At 41.0% G+C, this 19,088-nt stretch overlaps 1 protein-coding gene across 2 annotated transcripts in view; it reads left to right on the top strand.

Moving 5' to 3' along the window:
- SLC4A4 (solute carrier family 4 member 4) overlaps nucleotides 1-19,088 on the top strand; it is a 348,568-nt gene that overhangs the window by 261,517 nt on the left and 67,963 nt on the right. For both annotated transcript variants that reach the window (XM_045284208.1, XM_045284209.1), the window contains 2 exons: nucleotides 6,399-6,670; nucleotides 17,283-17,353. In XM_045284208.1, the coding sequence (XP_045140143.1) occupies nucleotides 6,399-6,670; nucleotides 17,283-17,353 (343 nt within the window). The remainder of the gene's footprint in view (nucleotides 1-6,398; nucleotides 6,671-17,282; nucleotides 17,354-19,088) is intronic.

The following is a 19,088-nucleotide window of genomic DNA, read 5'->3' as shown; positions in this document are numbered from 1 at the left end:
GGATTTTAGTGTTCTTTACATGGAGCTATGATCCATATTGAAGCCTGCAATCTTTGATCTTCATCAGCCAATGCTTCAAGTCCTGTGCTTTCTCAGTAAGCATGAGTGCATCATCTGATGACTGCAGGTCACTCATAAGCCTTCCTCTAATCCGAATACTGAATTCTTCTTCCTAGAATCCCATGTGTTTGGCTAGGTGCTCTAAAGAAGCATAAGCAGTCACATATATGTATATACATACATCTAGCCAAAGAATTTTATAATAAGAAAGTGGCTCACACAGTTGTAGAAGCAGGTAAGTCAAGTTCATGGGCTGGTTGTTAATCGGGTTTTTTCCCTGACTTGAGTAGCTGCCAGGATTGAGGAAACAGGAAGACATACTAAGAGTCAGGTAGACCACAGGCTGATAGAGGCAAAGGCGGATGAATACAAGGTCAGTAGGTCAGGCTCATGGCTGCACAATCAATTGGATGCAAGTTCAGCAGGCAATGTAGCAGGCTGTTGATAGCACAAGGGCCAGCAGGTAATACGGCAGGCCATTGAGCAGTTATGAAATTCCAACCGTCAAGGAGAGGAGGAAGTACAAGGCTTACCACATAGTCTGCTTAAGTAGGAATAGGAGACTTCCTTTTAATTATATCAAGGCTGTGATCTCATTAAAGGATAAAGATAGGCTAAAACATAACAGCGAGGGTGAACATGGTCAGGGACGTGCAGTGTTTTGTGCTGTTGTTCATAGGATCCCTATGAGTCTGGACTTGACAGCACTTAACTTCAACAATAGCAACCCATCTTAACGCCTCCACGCCTGCTTGTTTGCTCACAGGAGATCTCACCAGGGACTTTGATTATGTTTTATCACATCATGAGGAAGACCTGGCCCAACCAAGTTGACACGCAAACTCGTTATCCCGTGCAGCTTTTAGGATTTTTTGCACGGCAAAAGAAATATACCCGATGAAAAGCTTCAGCTCTTTCACACACCTTTCCTGATTTTAAATAATGAAATCTTCTCTTGTTCTGTTTGAATATTTGAACTGTTCCATGTTTATTTTCTACATGAGCGCAATGTTCTGGTGTCCCTGTCCTTCTGAAGGTTAGCCGTAGTTTGTTAAGAGCCACGCAGTCAAGTGCGTTTACATGGTCGATAAAACACAGTACCTTTCTGCTCTTCCGCCAGACAAAAATTTGTCTGGTTTCAGTAATGATAGCCCTTTCCACATCCTCTTATGAATCCAGATTGACTTTCTGACAACGCCTTTTCAGGGTACTGATGGAAATGCTATTGAATGATCTTCAGCGAAATTTCCCTTGTATGTTGTATTGGTCAATGCCATTGACCAATAATTTCTACATTAGGTTGGGTCACCTGTCTTTAGAATGAGCACACATATGAATCTCTTCCATTCTTTTGGCCAGAGAGCTATGTTCCACATTTCTTGGCATAGATGAGTTAGGGCCTCCCTTGCTTCATCAGCTTGCTGAAACATTTCAATGGGTATTTTGTTCATTGTTGGAGCTTTTTCTTTTACCCTCTAATGCCTTCAGGGCAGCTTTGTTCCTTCAGAATCATTTGTTATTGATCATATGCTATTGAAGTGGTTGAATACCAAACAGTTCTTTTGGGTACATGACTGTATAGATCAAGTCCATTGTCTTTTGATACTTTCTATATCTTTCAACATTTTCCCCATAGAATCCTTCAACATCTCAACTTGGGGCTTGGCTTCTTTCTTCAATTTGCTCAGCTTGAAATGCACTGCACGTGTTCTTCCGTTTTGGCTCTCTGCCTGCACGTTTGTACACATTCCCGTGTACTACTTGTCATCTTGGGCTGACTATGCTGGAATTTTCTGTCCAGCTCTTTGACTTCATCGTTTCCTTTATTAAGCAAAAATATCAAAATGTGAAACTATGCCCAACATGTCCTCCCTCTAGGCTGGTATTGTAGGCAGTGTTTCCATTTCTTAACCCTTCCTTGAGGAATTCTGAAGTCTGACTTAAACCACACTAAAATGACAGTTTGGGCATCTTTTAGGAACTCAAACCATGTTCCTTTCAGATGTTAGTTGAGTTTGGGGAACAAGAAGAAATCCCCCAGGGGCAAGATCAAGGATGTAGGATGGATAGGACAAGATTTTCATAGGCTAGTCCTCTCCGCCCTCGGAGAATGAACAGATGCCTTGTCAGGATGAGAGAGAAAAATCCTTGGTGCAACTGTCCTGGCCTTTTGTCAGCAATGTAGCTGATAGTTTTCCTACAGCTTCTTCAGAATGAACTTCCATGGTCATCCTTTGAAAATCTCTGTCAAGACTGTGCCTTTGGAGTCCCCAAAACAGTCACCAGAACCTTCTGACTGACCTCTCTGCTCTGACGCAAGTTGGTTCAGCTGATTCCCTCAGAAGCCATTGTTTTGATTAGACGTTTCTTTGAAGATATTCTTTTTGTGAACAAGCTGAAGACACGTGTATTACCGAGGGGACTTGTTTGCACCTGTCCACCGACTGCAGAGTGTGCCAACATCGTTTGTTTGCTGCAAGCCCCTGCATGTTGGAGCTCGAACCTTACTGTCCCTACTTTTTTTTTTAAACTTCCTCTCGTGTCCATTTCCCTCTTCTGATTCATCTGTTTCATCGGGCTCTGTTATCATTTCCTGTATTTTTTCCCAACTACATTGACAGTTAAACTTGACACCAGGGGAATAATAATGTTATTGGATGTAATAGTAGCATTATTTTAATCTTTAATGATCAATTTGTTTAAAATTGTTTTCTCATATCTTATTTTTCTTCTTCTCTATTTCATTTTCAGAATAGAGTACTGTTGGTTTTTGTGACTTTATTTGAATCATTCTTGTTAGCCTACTTTAGGAATGTTGAAGTTTATTAGAGCAGTTAGTTTAGGCATGTTTTCTAATGTCCTAAGTTTATTTACATGCATTTTCCCCCTTTGTAACTCAATGGACGATGCTCTTAATCATTCACTAGTTAGTTGATTTATTTCTCATCCAGTCTTGTACACATCAATTCTATAAACAACCAACTAGCATTTTAGAAGGCGTCAAGATTATATAGCTCTGGTGTAGAGTGCTTAAATGTTTGACTGTGATCTGCATGGATGGCGGTTCAAAAATACCAGAAGTTCCATGGGAGATACACAATTACAGCCGCATAAACCCACGGAGGGTCACTATGTGTGTTAGTCTGGGTAGACTAGAGAAACAAATTCATAAGCACGCATATGTATATAAGGGAAAGGTTTATATACAAGAGGAATTGAACATTGAGAAAACATCCCAAACCAGTCCAGTCCAAGGCCATAAGTCTGATATTAACCCATATGTCCAATACCAATCTATAAAGTCCTCTTCAGACTCATGAAACACATGCAATGAAGCCAAATGCAAGACGATCACAGGCCAGTGGGTAGAAAGTCTTTGGGTCCCGTGGGGTCGTACGCATCTCAGTGCTGGCGGGGGTCTCTTTGTGGCTTCTCTGGCTTCCGAGTTCTGGTTGCATCCATGTGACTTGTCTTACTCCAGGGAGTAAGAGAGAGGTGACTTCCACCTCCAAGGAGGAAGTACCAGATTTCCCAGAACTTTCAGGAGAAGGCCATACCCACACAGAAGTCTCATTAGCTATCTCCAGATTGACAGCCTCGACTCCACCCCTACACTCTTAATCCTTAAATTGACACCAGATTAGGTGACTGCCACACTATGAGTTTGCATTGACTCGATGGCACTGAGTTTAAGGCTTAGAGTGTGCGTTATCTTTCATCTTGTTAGGAAGCAAAACTAGCCAATTGTTTACAGCGTTAAGAAAAGAGCCTATTTGCCTTAGAATCAGTAAGATTCTCTTTCTGAGACCCTGACCCTGACTCACTTTATGATAAAGTGAATGAGCTCAAATTCCTAGAACTTGTTTTTTTCTGTAGTCTCCTTATTTCACAAAGGCAGGTGAAAGATTTAACAGTGGGGTTCCAGGCATATCCAAAACCAGCAGAGAGGGCAAAGCCCAAGACAGATTCCCAAACGTGCGTGGAAGGTAACTTTCTGCCTCACTGTTAATGATCTGCTTTGGTGATTTCGTCTACTCTGTGTCATTCATTTGGTGAGTAGGCAACAGAGCACAATACCGTCAATGTCCACAGGCGACGAGTCGGATACAGCTTGACGAGAAACCATGGTATCATTCTTTAAAAGACCTGCTCACAGATCTAGAGATTGGCTTTCTGGTTTGGCTCTATCATTAAATCCTTAGCGATGGATAAATCCGTTAACTTTCCTTGACCTTGCAGTCTTCATCTTTAAAATAAGGCACATTTTAGTTTTTGATAGCTAAGGAACCTGGAATTTTAATCCTCTATAATTATGTTATCACAGGATCAGTTCTCTCCTCATTACACAGGATCACTTTCTGCCGGTAACTGTCACCCTCATGTCCCGGGCAGGTTTTCACGAATTCAGCGCATATTTATTGGGCACGTCTGTGTGCCGCACATGATTTTTCACATCAGTAAAGAAGAAGTAAAACAGAAGATCGACATTCAGAGCATGTCTCTTCTGCTGGTCTTTTAGGGGTTAATCGTTTTTTAGGAGTAGTGGGAGAACAATGAAGATATGACTGAGTGGTTTCAAGCATACACTTTTAAAGTTTTGTGGGTTTTTTTTGATGAGGGGTACAAAATATCTGAGCAGGATGAGCCCGGAAGTAAGGACATCAGTAAGGAGGCTCTTAGAATCAAGCACACACTGTAGAAGGGGGCTCGACGACATCAGTCGAGTTGAAGGAGAAAGAATGGTGCTTGAGGGAAAGAAACAGATGGACTATCTGAATAGCACCCATCAGAAACAGATTGACTAATAGTCATGCATGAACCTTGATTTATTTCTTTATTCTCATACAAAAAAAAAATGTGTTATCTACTTGTGTATCACAAATAAGTTGATTTTAAAGCAAATGTTCTAATGCATTCTCCACATAGTTTGAACAGATTCAGTATGAAATGGTAAGATAATCATTTCATTGATTCACTTTTTCCCCTTTGTGAATCTTGAATGAATTCACTTGAAAGAATTGGAAAGGACATCTAAAAACAATGACCTCTTTAGGGAGGGGTTGCAGATACTCAGTCTGGTGAGGGATGTATGTATTCAGAGACTGCGCAGGCAAATCCAGCAGAAGAGAGCCTATGGCTAACCAAGTCTGATGAGAAGTTGTTGAAAGGCAAGCATGGCCTTTCTTCGTTGGAGGCCAGCCTCCATTTCTAATCTCACCTCTGTAGTTGGTGATATCCACTATTCAGTGGGCCATCCCAGGTCTTTTCAGACCTCAGGCTTTTTTATAGACATCGTCCTTTTCCTGATCTGATCTTCCCTGGTTGGCCAGGAAGACTGTTACTATCCTAGAACACCTTGAGTTCTAGTTCTCTGCATTCTTCACCTACGCCCCTGCCCAGGATGTATGACTGCCTCCTCTGAGACACTTTGCGGGGCCCTTGAGCTATCACTCAGCATTGTGAAATGTGATTTCTTTAGGACCCCAAAAGTTCTGACAACGTGGGAGCAGGGGAGTCTTTACTCTGGGGTCTTCAGTAATGAAGGAAAGGTCACAGACCTTTATTGAGCACATGATCAGGTGCCAGTGTCATGCTTTCAAATCGTGTGGTCTGTGAACTCCAGGAATGTGGGCACCATATTTTTCAATGAGAAAATGAATCAATTATTTACTTAGAACAACATGATGACTTTGAAAGTATTTTTTAAAATTTATTTTATTTATTTATTTAAATCATCTTATTAGGGGCTCATACAACTCTTATCACAATCCATACACACATCAATTGTGTAAAGCGCATTTGTACATTCATTGCCTTCATCATTCTCAAAACATTTTCTCTCCACTTAAACCCCCAACAACAAGGCCCCAATTTCCCCCCCCCCCCCCGCTCCCCCCTTCCCTCATGAGCCCTTGATAGTTTATAAATTATTTTGTCATATCTTGCCCTGTCCAAGGTCTCCCTTCACCCACTTTTCTGTTGTCTGGCCCCCAGGGAGGAGGTCACATATAGTTCCTTGTAATCGGTTCCCTCTTTCCTACCCACTCTCCTTCTGCCCTCCTGTTTTGCCACTCACACCACTGGTCCTATAGGGCTCATCGCTCTGGATTCCCTGTATCTTTATCGAATTGCTGGAATTATTTATTTATGGCAGTATAATAATCACTGGATCATATCCTTGAAATGAATACTTTCTAGATACAATACAGAATGAGCTTGATAGCTAGTGACTAAATGTAATCTTCTCTTTTTAGCAATCACTGTAGAGACGTTTGATAGTTCTATATGCTTTATGTTGCATGGACAAGGAGACTCAATGCCTCTGTTTCTCTTCCCAGGGACCATCAGTTTGACTATTTAGAGTTCCGCCTTTGGATTGGCCTCTGGTCAGCCTTCCTGTGTCTCATTTTGGTAGCTACCGATGCCAGCTTCTTGGTTCAGTACTTCACTCGATTCACGGAAGAAGGCTTCTCTTCTCTGATCAGCTTCATCTTTATCTATGATGCTTTCAAGAAGATGATCAAGCTGGCAGATTATTACCCCATCAACTCCAACTTCAAAATGGGTTACAGCACTCAGTTTTCCTGTGCCTGCATGCCACCCGACCCAGGTGAGGAGAGCACGCTTAGTATTGATACTTGCCCACTTTGGAGGAGATGCTGACAAATCGCCAATGTACTGCTGTGCTCCTCGGGGAGGAGTTTGATTTCGCTTTCTTGGAGAAGCTATGCTACAACATCTGAAGTAGCTTGGCCATGTGACTCCATCAGGCAGTGAACTATGCACTCTAGTTTTTATTTTACATTATAGGAGAAAAAGCTTGAGCACCTAGAAGGGGGCTTAAAGAAGTGCATGGAAATATTTCACTATCTTCTTATTCTGTTTTCCAAGAACTCTTTTGAAGCCCCTTCATATAGTAGCAAATGTCAAGACCAGAAGAAAGGTGTCTTATGAACTTCTAGTCCATATTTTGCTTCTTCCATATTGCCAGCAGAGCATATTCCTTTAAGTAGACTCTAAAGACACTATTTCTAAACTTATAGAAGAAGCAATAAAGATGCTTATTCACTTCATATCATTTGAAGCATGGAATTAAAAAATAAATTCATATTGGAGTCACCTAGTATGAAAGGAGGGCCTTAGGGGTTGTTTCTACCAGATAAGATAATTAGGAAAGTAAAGGGAAGGTTAGAAAAGGGGCTAGATTACCTCCCACAGCCACTGAATCAATTTGGACTCTGTGATCCCATAGGATGGAGTAGAACTGTTCCCATGGGTGTCCCACACTAGCCATCTTCATGGAAGTAGAAAGCCGCCCTCAGAGTGGCTATGGTTTCCAGTTGCTGACCTGCAGTTAGCAGCCCAATACATAACCCTCTAGATTATGGGGCTCCCTTCACCCACTTTTCTGTTGTCCATCCCCCAGGGAGGAGGTTATATGTAGATCCCTATAATCAGTTCCCCCTCTCTACTCCACCCTCTTTCCACCCTCCCGGTATCGCCACTCTCATCACTGGTCCTGAATGGATCATCTGCCCTGGATTCCCTGTGTTTCCAGTTGCTATCTGTACCAGTGTACATCCTCTGGTCTAGCCAGATTTGTAAGGTAGAATTGGTATCATGATAATAGGGGGTGAGGGGAGGAAGCATTTAGGAACTAGAGGAAAGTTGTATGTTTCATCTTTGCTGCACTGCACCCTGACTGGCTCATCTCCACATGACCCTTCCATAAGGGGATGTCCAGTTGCTTACAGATGGGCTTTGGGTCCCCACTCCGCACTCCCCCTCATTCACAAAGATATGATTTTATATTATTTGATACCTGATCCCTTCGACACCTCATGATCACACAGGCTGGTGTGCTTTTTCCATGTGGGCTTTGTTGCTTCTGCGCTAGATGGCCGCTTGATTACCTTCAAGCCTTTAAGACCCCAGACGCTGTATTTTTTGATAGCCGGGCACCATCAGCTTTCTTCACCACATTTGCTTATGCACACATCTGTCTTCAGTGATCATATCGGGGAGGTGAGCACATAATGATATGATTTCTTTGATGCCTGATAACTGATCCCTTCGGCACCTCATGATCACACAGGCTGAGAATTATTTTTAAGGGGAAAAAATTCTTATAGACAAAATAGTTGGCAAAAGTCCTGATATGTGATGTTACAAAATGTTCATTGTTATTATTTTTGTCTTACTCATAATTTAGGTTCAGTTGTTATTTAGCCTCAAAGCACAATTGCTAAAGCAAACAGACCAGTCTTCATCATCCTCCCTTTGAACACCCACGGTGGGTCTCACAGTTCTTCTACAAAAGACCTTTGGTTGACCCTGCACTTCGTTCTGGAGTTGTTGGAATGAGTAGCAGTCAGGAAAGATGTGTATTTGAGTGAAGGATCCCCTAAACCTAAGGAGATCAAATCTGTTACTGCTTTGGAAAAAGGAAAATTGATACTTATTTTTTAGTAACCATCCACATTAGATAAAAACCCAGTAAGATTAATCTTATTCATAATGTTAACACTTTTTGATCACAAAATTCATACTTCCCCCTTACCTTTTATGCTTTGTTATGGTGAACTGAAAAATTACCTTGAAGGAGTTATCCAAATGCAGGAACAGTTAGGGTCCATATTCTGAAAATAACAAAAGGCTGGCTTTCATCACAGCATCCACTCCTAGTCGAAGAGTTCAATCAATGAGCTAGGAATATTTAAACTGGCAGTGACTTGTTTTTCAACAATGGTGCAGTCAGTAATGTTGAACCAGCAGTTACACAGATGGAGTCTTGACACTGCAACGTGAGAACTTATTTTATAGGAATGGAAAGAGGGGCCAAAAACATAAGATGTTGCATGTTTTATGTGCTTTTGAATGGCAACTTTTCCTTCTCCTTCCTGATAGTGTTTGCTCTTCATTAGCTTCCATAAAGCCTTATCAGTGTCTGGTTTTCCCTTTTCTAACACCCTGCTTGGCTTTTCTAGTGAAGCAACACCAGTGACTCTTGTATGTGTTGTATAGAGCGATTTATTTCAGGAAATGGGTACACAGTTGTAGAAATAGGTAAGTCTAGGCTGGTTCAAGTCAGTCTTCTTCGGACTCATGGAAGTCAATGGACAGGAAGCAGGATGATGATGCAGCGACAGCAGGGCGCACAGGCTGGTGGATGCTGAGGTCCAAAGTCAGTGGAATCCACAAGCGATAGTCTGCTGATGGCTCCTGAGACTGGCTGGCAACGTAACAGGAAGTTGAAGAACCAGATGCAAGAGACAGCTCCTGCAAAAGCCTAAGTTGGACTCAAGAAGATATGACCCAGCTTGATCTCTGTTTTATACCGAAAGGCTTATGACATGAACAAGATGTCATCAGGCAGAGGTGCAAGTGGTAGGTTGAGCCTTTCTCCTAGCCTTACCCAGAATTGTCTAGTTGAAACAATCCCTCGCTGTCACACATACACACCTATGTATTGCTTTTCTTCCACTCCCATATAGTGCTTGGTAACAAAACTCATTTACCGACATTTGCTGAAAGACTGAAAAAAGCTCAGTTGCAAATGATGGCGGAAAAATTAGTCATGAAGTTTGGCTTATCCATTAAGACGGACACATTTTTGTCCTAAAATTGCTTTTTCTTTGAAATAATTAATGTGATGACTACTGGTTAAGGTAAGAGCTGTTCTATTTCCCACCATGTCCTCATGATGACGCAGCAGAGGTGTTTAAGGGAGAAGATAATTCCGTTCAAAAAAACAAAAGGAAAAGGCACTAACCAAATCAACTAGGGAAGGCTGCCTGCTTAGAGTAAATGTGAACCTTAATAACATGTATGGAGCAAAACTTGTGGACCTTCCTTTACTGAAGGAGCATGACATTTTGGAGCATGACCCCAAATGAAAGAAACAATTGCGAATATCCAGCCAAACACAGACTATCTGAAGTATGAATATAGGAAAGTGGGAAGTCATCAAAATGATATGGAGCATGTAAAGTTTGATGTTTTCGGCACTCCATTGCCAGTGAGTTTATTTCAACTCGCGGTGACCTCCTGTGGGGTTCTGTGACCGTAAATCTGGCTGCTAGGAGAGAGCTTCATCTTTCTCCCGTGGAGAGGCAGGTGAGTTTGAACTGCTGAGCTCGCAGTTGCGATTGTAATGCTCACATGACAGTACCAGTGGGCTTCCGTCCTAGACATTCGTGAGCTGATGTGGACTGGCCTTGGCCGGGTCAATATCGACTATACCTGGAATGACAAACTCCAGAGGACCGGTTTCCCACTCATCGTCAAAAAGAACCTTTCAACAGAACCAGGGGCTACCGCATGGCTGAAATTCAGGCCTGGTTGCTTCAGGATTGCATCCTTTCATCAGACTCATCCAGTTGATATATTGAGCAAATCATCTGAGAGGCTGCATTCTATGAAGAAGACTGTGGCATCAGGGCTGGAGGAAGGCTCATAACAGCCTGAAATATTCAGATAACCTAATCTTGCTTTTAGAAAACAAATAGGACTTGAAACATTTAATTTTGTAGACCAAGGACTGCACTGCAGTCCTCAGTGTAACGAAAACAGAAAGTTCTCACAACTGGACCATTAGACAATATCGTGATGAATCATCCACAGACGTAGGTTGGCAAGGGTTTTATTTGACTTTGATTCGCAATCAACCCTCTTTGAGGCATGGCCCAGGGATGCAGAGCATTGGGCAGACATGCTGTGCAATGCCCATGAAAAGTGTTGAAGAGCAAAGATTTCGCTCGGAGGACTCCGATGTGCCTGACCAGTGATTTTCTGTCACCTCATATGACTGCGAGAAGCTAGACAGTAAATAAGGAAGACCTCATAATGATTCATATATTTGAGTTATGATGTTGGTGAACAATATTGAAAGTACCATGGCGGTCAGAGAACAAACATCTGTCTTGGGGGAAGTATTGTCAGAATACACCTCAGAAGTGAAGATGGTGAGACTACACTTCGTGTACTGTAGACACGGCTGGTCAGTGTTTTGTTCAACTGTCCATAGGATCACTGTGAGTCAGAGCCCACTGGACTGCCCCTAACAACAACAACAACACCAACAAGGACTGCTCGTTTACTTAGTGTGTAAAATTTAAAGTGACTATAGACTCGGGAAACATTAACATGTTCTTAAGGTTGAAAGGAAAGTTTCTAACTAGGTGTTGGTTTTGCATCTGCAGGGGGAAAAGCTTTGCTAAAAATGATAGTCAACAAATTGAAAAACCAAGAACACTTGCCTCAAGGGGATAGATTCTGCATTGTTAACAGAAGGGGGCATGTTTCATTGATTCATTGTTTAGTATTATGGGGAGAATATACTTAATAATGGATGAATGGTTAAGAGAGAGAAAGGCTTTTTTAGACACCAAAGGTGTCATCACGGATAGCATTTCCAAGGAGATGATACTCTTTTCTCCCAGTGTGGAGCTGTCAGACTAAGTGGAGTGATTGCGTGTAGCCATGGCTTCCGCTGCCACCCCTTTATTCTATTCACAGTACGAGGAGGCTCCCGGAGGCTCTAAAACAGTTGTTTTTAGATTGGAATATCAATACCATGTCTTTCACTGTAATTTTCTATTATCTTAATAAATGTTGTGTGTCCATATGTTATAACCATTTTAAAAGACTGCTTGATTAGGTCTCCTGTGGTTCCTTATTATATTGAATACATGTCTCATAATTAGACTGCCCATTAAAAGAAAATTAAGGAATAAAAAATAATAATTCATCTTCCATGACTTGCATTATATTATACGTGATGTTTGTTATTGTGTATCATTTCCTCCTTAGGTTATGTAGTAGGTTTAACTGTTTAGCCATAGACTAATGGCTGCACAAGGAAACATGGAGACTTCTGGTGAGGAGAGTTTACCAGCACAGTTGATGTTTTATCTCTCATAGTAATATGGTCTTCTGAGGAAACTATAAATACTTGATACAACATGGTTTCTGTGCCCTTGTTCTGTCCAGACATGTATTTTAGAAGTTTTTGCGAAGCCCTTGCAGGAAGCAGAAAAGAAGTGTTGAATTCAGATAATAAGCAGACCTAGATAATTCTCAGGTTTCGGGTTTGCATATAATGTAATTTTGGAAAAGTTATCCTAGAACAATGTCTGTAACCCATCTCAAATGTAATGGTAGGTTGTTAGGGAAGAGAGGGTTTGTGAAAATAGTCGCTAAATATACCCAGCTTAATACTTTGATGGTTGCTCGGCTTTTTCGCTTCGAGTACAGTATTCAGGTGACCGTGTGAAAAGAGTGCCCTTTGTATCGCGGCTCGAAGGCTATCACAACTAGACATGCCTGGTCACAGTGACAGTCTCTAACTTCTGACTTGGTCAAAGTATTTAGGAAAACGGAAAGGACAACCAATAGGCAGAAAAGAATAATTTATTACAAGACTTGAGCCTGAAAGACTAGCAGGCACTGTCTCTAAGAGATTTTTCTCCCAGAGTTTCCTAATCCACTGTCAGCCCTGCAGAAGTCCTTTCACCCTCCACTGACGAGTCATCTCAAGTTCCATCAAGAAGTTTACGATTTACCTGGAGGTGCTGGTGTCAGCAACAGAGTCAGGGCCCTTAAATCAATCTCACATGACCGTACAATGTATGCAGTTTTACTTTGTGTCTGTTTTCTTATTATTCACTTCACTCAAGGTGTTCCTTCAGTTGAGTGAAATCAAACATGAAACTTGTATTATAACAGAGGATGCGCTTGCGGTTTTGGAAAGCCAGAACCTGTTGAGAGTATATGTTGAGTGTACAGGAACGATGTTGAGAGTGTAGATTCAGGTTAGGCTAAAACAATTTAAGCACCATTCAAACGGCAGACAGTGTACTGGGGTTTTAATTAAATTATTTTAATAACATGATTTATATTTAGTTATCACAAAAAGCTTGTGAGGTGACTGACGGACTTTCTTCCCCTGGCGAGGATGGGCTTTCTCAGCGCTGTGCATAACCACTGTGTGCTGTGGACTGAATGCTGGCTCAGGGACCCAGTGGCAAGAGGGGACCTGCTCCACGGAAGCTGTCATTTTCACAGGAGCAGCTAAACGGGCCTTTCTCCTACAGAGGCTCTGTGTGCATTTGAGCCACCAACAATTCCGTGCTCAGGCAAGGACTTTAGAATTGCACCCCATGGACTCGTTGGAGTTTATATAGCCAGTTGGAATCTTAGCTACTATTCATTTAGCTGTTCACCATGTACTAGACACTGAACAGCAAGCCCGTCTACATTGTTTTCTTTAATCCACAGAGCCACTCTAAGTGGTGATGGTTTTAAATCCAGAGGGACTTCCTCAATGTCACGCAGACAAAGGGGCTTGGGTAGTGTGCTCCTACAGGTGATGGAGCCAGAGCAGGTCTGGTGCTTTGTGTGTTTTCCTCTCGACATGGCGATGTGTTGCTACAGCACAGTGGCCATGGCTGCCTGTGGTGGCCGGTTGTTGTTCATGCTTGAATCCAAGGGCTTCACGTTCATGCGAGTACATATTCCCAATGGTGTAACTCCTGCTCATGTGTAAAGCAGAGGACCCCGGAGTGGCTCCTGGTGCCAGGTCGCTGTAGGGACAGCCTCAAACAATGTACATGCTAGTCCCTGTTCAGGCAGTATCCCAACACTGCCACGTGTATCTCACTTTTTCCTGATTCTAAGTCCTTCCTTATTCTTCCTCTTGATCTATTATTCAACAAAAGACTGTACAGTTAGAAGTAAGGTACCTGTGTAAGTACTTATTACTAACAACATTCATTCCTGCAGTTTCAGACAATCAGCTAAAATGTTGATACATGGGAAGAAGGAACAAGACATAACAATTCAAGTACCATCAGATGGCCAGCTTGTGGAAACTCCCTGAAACACATATGGAGCACAGGCTGGTCCAGTGATATTTAAATTGCAACTGGCCAGATTCATAAGCAAATTGGGTGTTTTTTTGGTTTTGCATTTTTCCTTCATGGGTCACTAAGCAAATGGCATCGAAAGAGTGCAACGTGTCCTGCTTTTCCATTGACCTTTCCAAAATCCTAATTAAGGATATTTCAAATTTCATATAAACAGATCATTGTACAATCGGGTGCCAAAATATTTGCACTGTATCTGGCTCCAAGTGTTGACTAATAGCTTCTGCACACCATCCTTTCACTTAGAATTTATCAGTGTCTTGTCCGTGAGCTCAAAGAAATGTACTTGTAATCTTACTTAGGGACTGGATTGGACTCTGACAATATGCATTCATGGAAGTGCTTTTTAAAATATTATCTTGAAGTATTTGTTTTAAAGTATCTGCTAATAAAATAAGCAGAAGCTGATGTTCTATGCTTTTTACTATCCTTCTGATACTGCTCCTTTGGGATGTTAAGAGCCAATGTGCTTCAATGGTTCTTCTCAAATAAAAAAGAAAAAAAAATTAGATGGAGGAACTGATATGTATCCACATCAATTTTCATAACTTTATTAAAGGTTCAGTTTGGAATCCTCATTTTAGCATGCTCCTGGTCTTTATTATCTGTCGTTTCATTTCCCAGAGAAGGAGCCTTGAATATCTCTCTCTCTCTCTCTCACACACACACACACACACACACACACACACACACACACACATCACCCTGTTATTCCTTGTTTTTCTATTAAAAAAAGGTTTTGCATAGGTCGTGGCAGGAGTCTCAGAAAATAGTATTAGAGAAACTAACTCCGGAAGAGCAACTGAGCTTGTGGGTTCACCCAGGCTGTGTTTTTTCAAACAAAAGCTCGGTCAAGTCAGGAATCTCAGCTCACCGTGATTCACATCATTTAGCATCACAGTTCCCGTGTCATTGAAATCTGTGACCCCCATAAATCACCTCAATTTTGAAGATAGCATGCTGCACAAGAGGAAGAAGCTGAAGGGGGGGGGGGGGTTGGTGCCAATTTTACTTGTGATTGACTCTGTAATTCTGTGCAGGCATCCCAACATCTCCTGCTTCAGGCTCCTTCAAATCAGTATAAAAGTATATCTATTCTATGCTCTTCCCCTGTGGTGTAGTGGTTATGTGTCCGGCTTTGATCCCTAAGGTCAGTAGTTTGAAACCACCAGCTGCTCTGTGGAACAAAAATGGACCTTTCTACTCCCATAATAAGCTATCATCTCAGAGACTCACAGGGGCAGTTCCACCCTGCCCTGCAGGGTCACTGTGTGTCAGTATCGACTTAGTGCTAGTGACTTTGGGGGGCTGGGGGTGGGGTGGACTGTTATGTGCTCTTATGGAATCCTGGTGGTGCTGCAGGATAGGGACTGAATTGCTAGCCACAAGATCAGTGGTTCAAACCCACCACGGTCTGAAGATTTATAGCCGTGGAAACCCTAAGGGGGCTGGGTTGAGTCAGAATTGACCCCAAAACACAGGACTCTTTTTTCAGTAATAGTCGTCAATAAACCAATGGCATAATGTACAGAAATGAGTTTTAAGCTCTGTAGAATGAATACGAATAAAAACCTACGTGTGCTGGTAATCATGGACTAGCTGCTTCTTCCTTTTGAGGAATAGATTTTTGTTTGGTTTCGTTGTTTGGAACAAGCATCCGTCAGACTACTTTGATTCTCTCTGACCTGTCATCAAGCAGAGACTAAGCACACAGCAGTTCCCACCTGTGCTGTGTGTACTGCAGAACAAGGGGAGCCCGGGGAGCCACTAGCTTTACATTAATACTATTTTAATCCAGATGCTTCCAAGACTGAAACATTCTAAAACTGAGGAAAACTGGTGCCCAAGCTAAATACTTTTCCTTTTATAATTTTTAAGCTTACTTGTACTTAAATGTGTTCCTCGCTTATTCTTTTGCCTCCTCTGCTCTCACTCATTTTAGTTATGAAATATCTCCTATCCTAGACCGGCAGTACATATAGGTTTTTAAGGCTCGATTAAGTGACAGGCTCTGGGCAGGTTCCGGGGAAAAGCAGTGAAAAAGCTATGTCCCTTCTAATCATCCCTCACAAATCCTGTATTCTGAATTCCAACAGCTGCATAGTGTGTTTGGTTCTGTTGTAAGATGCATAGCACTTGAACTGTAGCAGATCAAGAGGGCAGGTTGGGGCTTCAGGAACGGGATTAGGGAATGAGTGAGGTTGGGTAGGAGAGCCCAAACAGTAATTAAAAATCTGAATGTTTCCTGGAAGAACCCCCAATAAAATGATCTTTAAAAACAAACAAACAGCTGAATGTTTAAGTGAACCATGTGATCCTCAAAAATATCAGATTGAGTAGTCTTATTTCACAATTTCTTATAAACTATAGATATTTTCTGGGTAGAAATTGTATAATAAAACTTCACAAAATAGGACTAAGACTTAACTGGTAAGAGAAAATGCCTAAATTATAGAATGTTTTCTATTTGTTTTAAAATCTCAGGCTCATTAAAGAAAATCTAGTGAAGTATTTTCAAGAAAACAATTGATTTAATAAGTTACAGTGACATCTTAAATCCACAAATTATGCCAAATTATTTGAGTAATTCTTTCTCAATAGATAAAATAATCATCCTTTTTATATTTATATTGTCTATATAGTACTTTTATGTTATTACACATATTGCAAAGAAAAATTGTGTACATATTTGTTCTCATAGGCAGTGTAAAGCAAATTACAAATCCGGTAGCTCTGCTTTGTGAAATGAAGCCAGGGATCAACTTAATTCAATTATTAACAGTCCAAATATATTGAGTTCCTTTTTGAAACTGGAAAATCTTGTTTTGTTGTGTTTTTGAAACTCGGAGATAAATTTTAATCTCACTAATATTTTGTATTCTCCTTTGTCATATTAGTGTGCAATAGATAAAATATGTTCAAATATTTCATGATTTTATCTTGGTGAAAGATAAATACAATAATAATAACTGTACCATGAATGAATTCCTGCTATTGAAGACATTTTGATGACTAGTTCTGCTGCATTTTTAGACACCTACTTAAAGGAGCCCTGGGAGGGATGTAAAATAGGCATTGCACTACGAACTACATGGTTAGTGGTTCAAAGTCACCAGGTGCTCTAGAGAAGAAGAATGAGGTTTGTTGCTCCTGGAAAGATTTACAAAGTCTTAGAATTCCTAAGCAGTCACGATGAGTCAGAATCGACCTGATGACAGTGAGTGGGTACTTAAATATTTAGATAGTTTCTATTCTGTTAGTTTCTATTTTACAGTCAAAATTATCTTGTTTTTACAGTTAATATCTCAATAGCTAATGATACCACGCCGGCCCTGGACAGTTTACCAACTGTTTCTTCTACTGATATGGTAAGTGATTTTATGTTTCAAGCCACCTGTAGCCTGTGTATTATAATTTTAACACTCATAATATGATGCATTCTACTACCTAGCCGCACTGGCATAGCATGTGTTTTAAAATAATTGACAGACACGGACAGAAAACAAATTAATTTTTTCCCTTTGTTCTAGTCAGGTATTATTGCCCATTTTTAATTAAAATAAAGCAAATAATACAACATGAAATACTTTTTAGGAATTTACCTCCTGTGTTCTATTAACCATGATCCTTAAATATTCTCACAATGGGAAGTGGGAGATGTTGGAAATAGAGCAGCTGCCCTCCCTGCTCCCAGTACAGTTAGGGCTTCTGCTGACTCACCTCAGGGTGCTGTGTGCTCTTCATGAAGGGACATTGTCAGGTCACTTGGAAAGGACCCCTTCCCATGGCTTGTACCCAGGGATCTGTAGGAGACCGGAACTCTAAAAATGAACTGTTTGAATGGCAAGTCTCATGCTGGAAGGAAACTTTGTGTTGAAGAAAAAGAAGCAAGGACTGTTTCAGACTTCCAATTGTGCTGACTCTACACTAATGGGGAATCTTACCAAAGAACAGCAATCTCTCCGTTTTAAAGGCAGAAACCATAGCACCTTGTATTGATAGAGTGCCCATCTCTCAGGAGACCAGAACACTTCTGCAGATAGGATGTGATGAGTGCCCCCCCAATCCTTTTTAAAGATGATGTGTGTATCTCTCCTGGGCAACTCGAACTTGCCCATTTCTCTTTTGTTTTCACATTTCAGGCTCTCTTCTCTTCCTCCCAACCAGACCTTCCTCTGACCTTCCTCAAGTCTATTTCTTCCACTTGTTTGTGTATTTTAAGAGAGTACATGCATGTAGGTGTGTGTTTAAGAGGGTAGATGTGTTTTAAAAGCCACATATTTTAAAGAGTTCCATTTTTAATGTTTCAGCCAGATTGCTTTTTGCCTACTAGGACTCGCTCAGATTCAGTAGAAAATGAACTCCTTTTAGTTAAATTCAGCATAAAAAAATAAACCAGGAAAACCATATGTTAATTTATAATAAAAATTACTGAAACACATTTACTTATTTAAAAAGGGATTGTTTCCTAGTTTAATTCTTTTAGCTACTAATCAACGAAAGCTTTAAAATTAATGAATTTTTAAGCACTATATTTAGGCAAGTTCTGGAAGAGATTTCAGTAATGGATATGTAATTATGCATATCAATTATAAGATATAAGAGCATTCTGTCACAATAAAAATCATGAAAAACCAATGGAAGTTCTGGTTGACTTCTAATAAAACAAAGGACATAGAGACACAATTATTATAATTTAGCCACTACTCCCGGAGCATCTCCTAGAGAGCATCTGTTTTATGGATATTATAATCATTATCATCCACTTTGAATTATGGTGCTGGTGAAATACTGAAAATACCATGGACTTCCAGTAGAACAAACATCTCTGCCTTGGAAGAAATACAGCCCGGGTGCTCCTTAGAATCAAGGACGGTGAGATTTCATTTCATGTACTCTGGGCATGTTATCGGGACAGACCAGTCCTGGAAAAGGACGTCATGGCATGTTAAATTGAAGGTCAGCAAAAAAGGAAGACACTCAAAGAGGTGACTGGGTGGTGGCTGCAGCAGTGGATCCCACCGTAATAACAGCTGTGAGGATGTGCCGGGAACGGGCAGTGTTTCACTGTTGTACAAAGGGTCGCTGAGTCAGAATGGACTT

This window comes from Echinops telfairi, unplaced genomic scaffold, assembly GCF_000313985.2.
Source record: "Echinops telfairi isolate 266 unplaced genomic scaffold, ASM31398v2 ScPeMD7_7468;HRSCAF=8506_0, whole genome shotgun sequence".
In the NCBI taxonomy this organism is placed as follows: domain Eukaryota; kingdom Metazoa; phylum Chordata; class Mammalia; order Afrosoricida; family Tenrecidae; genus Echinops; species Echinops telfairi.
This window is presented reverse-complemented; position numbering and strand designations above follow the sequence as displayed.